The following is an 11,357-nucleotide window of genomic DNA, read 5'->3' on the forward strand; positions in this document are numbered from 1 at the left end:
AGACACAAGGAAGAAGAAAAATTAAATATCAACTAGAAAAATAACAAGTTTGAAGATGCTAGATCCCAGAGGAAGCAGAATGGAATAATATCTAAAGCATAGGTGGAGACATTTGTCTTGGATTGAGAAGGAACATCTGTAGTGTATTAACTCAGGCTTCCATAAAAAAATACCATAGACTGAATGGTGAAGATTGACAGAAAGCAACTTCTCTGGGCTCTTCTCATAAGGGAGCTGACCCCATCATGAGGGCCCCATCCTCATGACCTCATGTAAACCTAATTATGTAAACCTAAAGTTCATGGGAAAAATGGATTTCAGGGACCACCAAGGGTGTGGGTTGGAACCTCAAAGGGCAACACCCTGAAGTAAAATTGGATTGGAAACTGGCTGGCTTGGCATGGGCTGAAACCCAACTTCATCTCAGCCCCTGCAGTTACAAATAATAATCCAGAACTGATGACGTCCATGCCAAGTGAAAATTCTCTCTGGATGAAGAGACTGCAATCCAGAGTCTTGATTAATTTTCACCATAATTTCATAATAATATCCCGTTCTCAATAGAAAAAATTAAACAAGAATCTGGGGAAACAAAAACTAGAGTCATTGGAAGCAGATCCAGACACACCGCTTTAAAGTTTAAACTATTTATGAAGCTTGAAAACAGATTGAGAATTTTAGCATATTATTTTTGGAAACTATAAAAATATCTCTAAATGAAAATTCTAGAAATAACTCAATGACAAATTATGATCTCAATGTATACATTTAAAGGAGATTAGACATTGTTGGGAGTATACTAGTGACATGTAAGATAGGTAAGAAGAAAATATATACAGCAAGGCACAGAAAAAAATACAGTATGACATACATAATGTATAGAATGCATTTTCTGTCTTGTGAATTTTTCCTGAGCTCAGAGTCATACACATCATGTACGTGGAATTCCAAGGAAGACAGAAAGAATGAGTAATGGATGAGAAAATGGGGCAATATATAAGATAATGGGTGAAATTTTTCTAAACTGAAAAAAATACAGGGTGTCCCCAAAAATATATACATACTTTAACAGCTAATAGCTCAATTTTAAAATGTATTTTAATACAAAATGAAATGTATTTTAATAAACACTGCCTTTTTAATTATTCAAAGTGTGTGTATACATTTTTGGGACACACTATATATTAATTACAAATGCTAGAAGTTCTATAAATAAACTTCAAATATGATAAATAAAAAGAAAGTCACACATTTTCACATCATAATAAAATTACTAAATCAAAGGACATAATACTGAAAGTGGCAAGAAAAAAAAAGACAAATTAACTCCAGAGAAGTACAATTAGACCAGAGATTTTCAACCTTTTTCATCTCATAGCACATATAACATCTATAATAATAAAAGTGTAATATGCTAATTAGACTGGATGTCCTTCCAGACGACCTTCAGGACAAAGCCGGGGCTGCAAGAGAAGTCCGAGTCCCGGGTGCCAGAAGGAAGCCGGTGCTGGCAGCTGGGGGACGGAAGGCCTACTCTTGCACAAATTTTGTGCATCGGGCCTCTAGTCTATATATATAAAAGCCTAAGCGACCAACCAACCGAACGACCAGTTACTATGACACGCACTGACCACCAGTGGGCAGACGCTCAATGCACAGGATTGGGCTCCCTCCTGTCTAGATCAGGCCTGCAGGGATCAGGCTCCCTCCTGTCTGGATCGAGCCAAAACCGCCTATAAGACATCCCCTGAGGGTTCCTGGATTGAGAGAGGGCACAGGCTAGGCCAAGGGACTCCACCTGTGCACAAATCTGTGCACTGGGCCTCTAGAATTATTATATTTTTTGCCAATCTGACGAAAAATTAATATAATTTTACTCATTCACACCAGATGGCTATTGTTGTGTTGGCTGTTGTCATTTTCTTATTTGATAATCTAAGGGAAAAAAGGTCAGTGCCCCTGACTAAATAGTCAGGTGTTGCTTGTTTTAAAAATTCTTGAGGCACACCAGTGTGCTACAGCACATCAGTTGGAAATCACTGAATTAGACTAACAGTTGACTTCAGGAGAAACATTAGATGAACAAGGGGACAGAGGACAATGAAATATTATCTTCAAAGTACTGAATTTAAAAAATTATGATTTTATGTCCTTTAAGAATGAAGGTGAGATAAATATATCATTAGAAGACTTTCACTACAGGAAAAATGAAAACAAGTTCTTAAAGGAGAAAGAAAACGTTCTCAGATGGAAGTTCTTACTTTCTTCTGACCTATCCTGATTCACTAATAGTTTTTAACTCTGTCTAATTTGTGTTAAACTCATCCATTGCAACCTAGTTTCAGCTTTTGAATTTGCAATTGCAGATGAAGAAAAACACTGAGCAACAAAGTCAAATATGTAGGAAAATTTAAATTACTGTAGACCTGATAGTGTTTCTATAATAATAATTGTCTTTACTGTCTATAATAATTAAACTCATGACAAACATTAGCAAGATGATTTAAAGGTAAGCTGTGAGTCACTGAGTTTCAGTGGGAATTCGCACTGGGATCTTCCGGTACTCATTCTTAGCTAATGAATACAAAGTATGCTTGGGGCTGAGCTTCCCAACAATCAGGATGGACCTAGACATCCCCTGGGCTTTCAGGTCAGACCTTGCCAACCTATTAGGCACCTTCATCCACAAGCCCTTATGAATGGCTACACCTGAGCCTCCTTTGTTAAGAAGGTGCTTTTAGCAATGTAATAACAGTCACAGAGAGAGATTTGTGAAGAAATGACTGTGTAATTGTGCTAGAGGAAGAATGAAAGAATTGCTATACTACTTATTAGGAATTTGAAATTTTCAAGCTTTTCTTTGTCTTTTTGTGGAGACATTAGGGGATAAGGGTAAAAATGCTGTCAAAGTTTAGAAGAGGTTTCTGATTTGCAGAAGCTTTTGAGTATTGAGCTTACAGATTTCTATTTATGCACAAAAAGCCTCCCATAGAAAAAGCAACGTCCCTTTACATGATTCAATGTTGTGGAACATTTTCTGTCTTGTGAATTTCTCCTGAGAGTCATGCCCACCAACTCAGAAAAACAAGATGCACTCAGTGCCAGGAAAAGACAGAAATCAGGTAATGTTTTCTCAGTTCTCTGATGGTGTTCTCTGTAGGACCCCTTTACCCTGATTCCCACCACTTCTTGTTATTCCTCTTCGGGCACTCTGTTCCCCCTCAGTCCTCTCAACTTATCTTTTTTTTTTTTTAAATATATTTTATTGATTTTTTACAGAGAGGAAGGGAGAGGGATAGAGAGTTAGAAACATCGATGAGAGAGAAACATTGACCAGCCGCCTCCTGCACACCTCCCACTGGGGATGTGCCCGCAACCGAGGTACGTGCCCTTGACCGGAATCGAACCTGGGACCTTTCAGTCTGCAGGCAGACGCTCTATCCACTGAGCCAAACCGGTTTGGCATCTCTCAACTTATCTTTTTATTCTCCTGCTCTGGAGGTAGGAGAACATTTTTCTCTGATGTAGTATTTGTTTCTATTACCTTAAATGTTTTGGTCTGCTCCTCAAAACCACTTCTCTTTTTCCTTTTGAGAAATTTACACACTTGGATTGGGGGTAAAGAAAAGAGAATCTAATGATTTTTTGGCACCTCAATTGTCTTCAGCACTATACTTAAGTTAGTAAGTTAAAAACTCATAACTTAACAAAGTAATTGTTTTTAGTCTTCATTTTACACATGGGACAATTGAGACACGTCTCTTTGCTATATCCCTTGCTGTATTCCTTGTTTCTGGGGCTGAAAGCCTACATTATACTAGAAACTTGGAGGTTTGGGGAGGCTGATACCTGAGAGCTGTCTGTTATAGTTGGGAGGAGATCAGAATATCACCTCGTGACTCAAAAAGTAACCCTCTCCAAGCACTTCAAACATATAGGGTCCACAAACAAATCTTTAGTCATAGTTATCCCCCATAATTACGTATTCTGTGGTATGTGGAAGTTCAGAACAGGGCACACGGCACAGCTTTGGTGCAAACCTTTCCAGTGGGTGAAATTTTTATCCAGTATCCTTTCTACATCTGGGTTCATGGGAGTCTAGGATGTCCAAGTCCCTCATTGGTTTCTAATCAGATCTGTTCTCTGTGACTCCTCTCCGCCTGAGTCTCTTCCATTCACTTACTCATGCACACACACACTTCTGTTTTTAAACAATACTTTTGAGCAACTCCTTTGAGGCAGTTACAATTCCTAGATGCTTTTGCATGTCTCATTCTAAGACGAACTCCTCTCCTCTCGGGCAGCTTTTCTTTGGAAATGACCTAGTCAGCTACCTCCACCTAACTGTGACAGTAACTGAAAACATGAAGTGGCAGCTTCTCAGAGCTGTTTCCATTCCACATCTGGACTCACTAGCCTGAATAAACGAAGCACCGAGAACAGTAAAACTGTAGCACCAGGTGAAAGTGATGATTTTATTTACTTCTGTGGCCCTCAAATAGCTAATATAGTCCACCTCTACCTGTGAGGGAGTCTGGCCTGACAGGATACAATTTTCAGGTTTGTCCTCTGCAAGAGTTTTGTGCTTTGGCCTTTATTTCTGAGAGGACATTTCCCCAAAGTTCAAGGAATTTCTAGTGCTAATAGTGGGGCTCCATTTGGAGATGAGTAGAACAGAGGGGAGCTTTCTTTCTGCTGCCCTCCGAAATGATAACGGGCGGTTGTCTGAATTTCATGGTTTGATTCCTTGCTTTTCCAGCATCTTCTGCCACTGGTGTACTGTTCTCCAGATGAATCCAGTCTCTATAGCTAGACCATGAGAGGTGAGTAAAAGAAAAAAGTAAAATAATAACAAGAGAAAATGCAATCCCCACATGACTGGAAGTATTTAGGTTTTTACAATTTACCCATGTATTTTCCTCTTTTAGAAATCAAGGAGGAGATCTATATCAACAGGAATTTTTAAACTTCACCTTAATACCAAATTCTCACACTGATATTTAAACTTATTTGTCTTCTGGGCTACTGGATTTTCAAAGGTTTTTCTTTAACTCAGTGTTAGTTATTGCTCAACGAGGCGAGAAATGCAGGTACTGTGGAATTGATTCCTAAGAGTAGCTTTAGGCCTGTGTGTTGTTTGGATAAATAGTGGGGGAGAAAGCATGGCTTTTGAAAAATTGAATGTGTTGGTCTTGTAGTATGAACACAAGAGATAGAGCAGGACATGAAGGTCAAGATGGTGTGGTTAATAGTGTTGAAGGGTTATCCTGAGCTGATGGTTGTAATCTGGGTTCTTGGATCACAGTTGGAAAAAAGGGTCAAGCTTTTGAAAGTTAGAGGGTAGTCTGTATTTACAAGTGGCATGAAGGCTTGACAAGAGCTGACTCTGAATAGATCACACAAACGGTGCATGGAGATTATGACCAGAATATGTTTTCATATCAGTCAACAGTTTCTTGTGATAAATTACATGGTATCTGGGATGTCTCTGTGCTGCTTCGTCTCTAATTAACTCCCTTTCTCCTCACTGGGCAGATGTCCAGACACTACCCCTCTTCACTTTCCATTAATGATCTCATTTAAATACTTAGTGAAAACAAAAGCCATCAGATGAGAAGTGCTTCCTTCCTAACACCAACTCTACTGACTGCATGCGTGTTTGATGGATGAAGAAAACCCATTCTCACCTAAGGCCATCCATGCTCTGCTTCTGCTGTGAAACCCAGCTGCTCCAGACACCATTTCTGCAATTGTATCTCATTCCTCCTGGAATTTCTCTCTTTCTACTGGATTATTATCAACCATTTACAAACATCCTTCTGTAGGTTGAATAATAAAACAACAGCAAAGTAACTCTAAGACATTACAGAAAGAATAATAAATGTGGACAGGGAGTTGATCTAGTGTTGGGATTCTGTAGAAAAGATTATTACACATTTTAGGAAATCTAGAGACCTACCATTTCAGAAATACATTTTTTGAGTGGGCATGAAACTTTGTGAATGGAAAACACTGAGATATCAGACATTAGAAGAGGCTTCACCGAGTTTATTTCAGACATTCCCAAGACATACTGAAGGCAATGAGGAACCACAGTGTCATCTCTGAGTTCATCCTCCTCGGGCTGTCTGCGGACCCCCAGATCCAGGCTCTGCTCTTTGTGTTGTTCCTTGTTATTTACCTCCTGACCCTGATGGGGAATCTGATGCTGCTGCTGGTGATCGGGTTTGATCCCCGTCTTCACATCCCCATGTACTTTTTCCTGAGGCAGTTGTCCTTCCTGGATCTCTGCCACTCCTCTGTCACTGTGCCCAAGCTGCTGGAGAATCTGCTGTCTGAGAAGAAAACTGTCTCAGTAGAGGGCTGCCTGGCTCAGGTCTTCTTTCTGTTTGCCTCTGGGGGCACCGAATCCTGCCTACTCGCTGTGATGGCATATGACCGCTATGTTGCTATCAGTTCTCCTCTGCTCTATGCCCAGGTGATGAACAGACAGCTGTGTATGGGGCTGGTGTGGGCCTCATGGAGTTTGGCTTTTCTGGATGCTCTTATCAATATCCTTGTAGCTCTCAATTTAGACTTCTGTGAGGCTCAAGATATCCACCACTTCTGCTGTGAGCTGCCCTCTCTTTACCCCTTGTCCTGCTCTGATGTGACTGCAAGTTTTACTGCCCTGCTCTGCTCTAGCCTCCTGCATTTCTTTGGAAATTTTCTCCTGATATTTTTCTCCTATGTTCGCATTTTGTCCACCATCCTGCGCATCAGCTCCTCCACAGGCAGAAGCAAGGCCTTCTCTACCTGCTCCTCCCACCTCACTGCTGTGATCTTCTTTTATGGTTCGGGACTTCTCCGTTATCTCATGCCAAATTCTGGATCCATTCGAGAGTTAATCTTCTCCTTGCAGTACAGTGTGATCACCCCTATGCTGAATCCTCTCATCTACAGCCTCAAGAACAAGGAGATGAAGGCGGCTGTGAAAAGGATGTTGAGAAAATATTTCTGGTGCTTCAAATAATAACATCAGAATGATGAGGATTCTGGGTAGAACTCCGATAAGTGGTGCCTGGATATTCAGGAGAATTCTCTGATATCAGGATCTGCAAGGTGCCCTACAGCTTTTCTTAAGAATCCTTAAGCAGAGATGGAGTTAAATTTCTTAGAATGTTACCAGCTGAGCCTGAGTCAGAGAAAAGTGGTCCTAGGTATTTTTCCTAGAAAAATATTTAATTTATTACACACAGTATGGTACACATTTCTGTTATACTTCGTCTATCTTTGCCATGCTTCTAGCAGTTAAATTCCACTTGCTCAATATAGTTCCACAGAGACTTCTAATCATAGGTTCTGTTAATCATGGTGACCCCAAATTCTCCCCATCCCTGCTCATTATTCATTCATTCTTCCTGGCACAGTGTTTGGTACAGGAATGAGTACATGGTCAATGTCAGACCATTCACTCTGTAGGAATTTTAATGAGGAGAGATTCAGATGAGGAGAGAGAGGCAGAGGTCAGCCATTCTGTTTGCTGTACTCTGACAGCCAATCCCAATGGCCCACTGATAAGATGACTGGTGTTATCCTAGATTCTTCCTTTTCAAGGCAGATTCATAAACATGAATTATAATAAGAACACATGATCAGATATTTGCATGATGTCAGGGGCTGTGCCAAGCATTTTATATACATAATGTGTATTTAACCACAAGTGCCTTAGGTAAATGCTTTAGTTATCGTTATTTTAAGAAGAGGGAGGAAACTGCCTCAGAGAGGTAAGTGGTGGGGATGGAATTTGGAACCAAATGGACTTACCCCTAAGTGTATTTTTTTACCACCTTGCCACACTGACTCTCCCCTGGATGCTGTGAGCTACCCCAGGCGAAATTCATGAATTCCCTCTTTAATTATTGTTGTTGTCTTAATTTACGTTGTTTAAGTAAGTCAGAATTATATTCTGTCATTTGCAAGGAAATGACCTAAAAGACATATTTTGGTGCCACCATGGAATTTCAGGTATAGACATATACCTGCAGGTATCCAAGGACAATGGAGAAATTTGAAATTGTTTGTTGGACCTATGCATGTCCTATAAAGACCACACATAGCACATTTGTTTATCCTCTTCAAACCATTTACCTAATAGCCAAAAATCCTGTGAGGGGACCCCATGATAAAAGAAGATTCCCCAGCTCGTGTGCAGTGCTAGACAGGTAGCCCTGGCCCTCATCCCAGTGATGCTGTAGAAATGGCAGAACACGAGAGCATCAATAGCAGAGCAAACGCTGCACAAGGCCTGTGGCAACTTCAGAAAGAAACCAACAGAATTTCTGCAGAGGTCCCTTAGATCATGAAACTCAGTTGGAGAATTAGTGAGAAGGAGATTTGTGAGAAATATGTGCATTAAAATTGTGGTAAAAAATTAATTATTTCTTTTTGAAATTACCTTTGGTTTTTGCTTATTTACAACCTATCAACTGTCATTGTCCCCTTCAATTTGCACTCTCCAGCTGCAGAGAATATAAACTCAAAGAGATCACGGACATTTTTTGGCATCTGCACTACATTTTTAAGAATATTAAAGACAATTTAGATATGCTTGCTGCACAATAAGTAAATTTTGAATGTGTCAATTATGGGCAAAGAAATGAGAATATATCTAAGATGGAGTCTCACCAAGGGACCTCACTGCCAAAGCAGTTGGAAATAATTATATGAGTAGAATAGTCTACTATGTGAATGCAAATCTCTTCCTTCCTTGTGAGCCCAGTTCTGGGCCATGGACTCAGTTTGGTCATAGCTGGGCAAGGTGGTGGTTATGCAAAGGCTCAACAAGATTTTTGTGCATGAAGGATGTTCTGTTGCCACTGGTGAATTTTATTTTGATAAAGGTCACACACTACTTTTGTTAGCTATATTACCAAATACATTCTAGTTTTTGTTTTCATTATGAATTAAAAATTAAACTACATCTATTACTTAATTATTTCTAGTATGTAGGATTGCTTGGTGGTTTGTACACTGACCTTGTACCTGTCAAGTTTGTTGAACTATTTTCCTAGTTCTAATCGCTTAAGATACTATTGGGGCTTTAATTATTTCATCATAAATAAAGGAAAATTACATTTTAATTTTTTATCTTAAAGTATGTTTTCATTATTTCATCTTAAATAAAGGAAATAATTTATTTTTTCATTGCAATTTTTATGTTTCATATTTTAAAGTTAATTTGTTGGACATCAGTCTCTAATATAGACATCTTTTTTATTGGGATCAGTGAGAAAGCTGCTCATGTTTCAGCATTAAGGATGATGTTTGTTCTTATTTTGATCAACATTGTTGACTTAGTACACGAGATCTCTTTTAACCATATTTTGCTGAGAATTGATGTAAAATTTTATCAAATGTGTTGTTTTTATTTTTTTAGAATATATTTTTTATTGATTTCAGAGAGGAAGGGTGAGGGAGATAGAGAAACATCAATGATGAGAGAGAATAATTGATTGGCTGCCTCCTGCACACCCTTTACTGAGGATTGAGTCTGCAAACTGGGCATGTGCCCGGACTGGGAACGAACCAGGACCTCCTACTTCATAGGTAGACGCTCAACCACGGAGTTACACCAGCTGGGGTCATATGTGTGTGTGTGTTTTTTTATTTCTATTGAGTATCAGGACTTTTTCTCTTTTGTTTACTAATGTATAGTGTTTGTCACATATTAAGCATGGAATAAATACCTGTTTAATAAAAAAATAAATTCATCAAAATAGTCAAATGGTTTTTATTATTAGATTTTTTAATAATAAATTTTTATAATAGGTTACCTGATGTTGAAGAATTGTTGCATTCTTGAAATAATGCTACTTAGAATAGTAAAAATTGAATTAACTTTCATCAGTATTTAACTTAAGAATTTCCTAGTTATGTTCATAAGTGAGATAGTATAATTTCTTTTTCTTGCATTCACCTGATGTTTTCTTTTTAACAGCTTTAATGAAATTATGTTTCACACATCACAGAGTTCATCTATTCAATCCAATGCCATGGTCTCTAGCACATTCACAGAGTGTGCAAACATCACCACAAACCAATCCCAAATAATTTTTATCATCCCCATAACTATAGGCAGTAACACTCCAAACCCTCCCCCTACACAATCACTAATCTTTCTTTTGCCCGTATAGATTTGCCCATTCCAGACATCTGATCTTGGCATCAATAGTATGTTTTCTTTCATCTTTGTGTTTCCTTAAAATATTTTCAGTAAAAAGGGGAAATCCTTGAAGGCTTTATAAAATTCATCTATAAAATTTTGAGTATTTCTTCATTCATGGATAATAGAGACCATTATAAACTTTTGAACAATAATAGATACAGAGGCAGAGCTGCCTCAAACTGATTGTCAAACTGCAACGGGAAGGCCGAGGAGGGTTGCGGGGCAGGAGGGAGGGGGGTAAGAGATCAACCAAAGGACCTGTATGCATGCATATAAGCATAACCAATGGACATAAGACACTGGGGGATAGGGGAGGCTAGGGGACTGTCAAGGGTGGGGGGAAAAAAATGGACACATATGTAATACCCTTTGCAATACTTTAAGCAATAAAAAAAAACTAAAAAAAAATTTTTTTTGAGTATTTCTTGTCTTTTGTTGTTGTGTAGGGAAAATTTTGATTGCCAACTTAATTCCTTTAATGGTTAGTGTTATATTTGGGTTTGATATTTGTTCATGAATTAATTTTAGTTATTTTTAATTTTTGTTTATTATTCATATAATGTGTTAAATTTCATTGATATTTTTGAAATCTTATTTTATTGTTGAGAGTATTACAGATGTCCCCCATTTTTCTCCCTTGCCCCCTGCACTTATCTCTCACCCATCCCAGGCCTTCACCTATCTATTGTCTGTGTCCATGGGCTATGACTAATTTGTACTTCTAAATCCCTTCTCCTTTTTCACCCATCCTCTCATCCCCCCCTCCCATCTGGAAAATGTCAGAATGTTCTCTGATCTATGAGTCTGATTCCATTGTGCTTGTTCATTTATTTTGATTTTTAGATTCAATTGTTGATAGATATGTATTTATTGCCATTTTATTGTTCATACTTTTTATGTCTTCTCCTCTTCCTCTTCCCTCTCCCTCCTCCTCCTCCTCCTCTTCCTCCTCCTTCTTCTAGAAGACCCTTTAACATTTCATGTAATACTGGTTTGGTGGTGATGAACTCCTTTTTCTTGTCTGGGAAGCTCTTTATCTGACCTTCACTTCTAAATGATAGCTTTGCTGGGTAGAATAATATTGGTTATAGGTTAATATTGCTTTTCATCACTTTGAATAGTTCTTGCCACTCCTTCTGCCCTGCAAAGT

The 11,357-nt window shown here is 38.6% G+C and overlaps 1 protein-coding gene across 1 annotated transcript; it reads left to right on the forward strand.

Annotated features, from left to right (window-relative positions):
• Window positions 1–6,082: 6,082 nt before the first annotated feature.
• LOC308512932 (olfactory receptor 8S1-like) lies at window positions 6,083–7,012 on the forward strand (the record flags this gene model as incomplete). The annotated part of the gene is made up of 1 exon (XM_081082656.1): window positions 6,083–7,012. One exon carries the CDS (start codon window positions 6,083–6,085, stop codon window positions 7,010–7,012), a length of 930 nt encoding a protein of 309 aa, XP_080938782.1.
• Between the last annotated feature and the right edge of the window lie 4,345 nt (window positions 7,013–11,357).

This window comes from Myotis nattereri (assembly GCF_964212035.1).
Source record: "Myotis nattereri genome assembly, chromosome: 2".
NCBI lineage: Eukaryota > Metazoa > Chordata > Mammalia > Chiroptera > Vespertilionidae > Myotis > Myotis nattereri.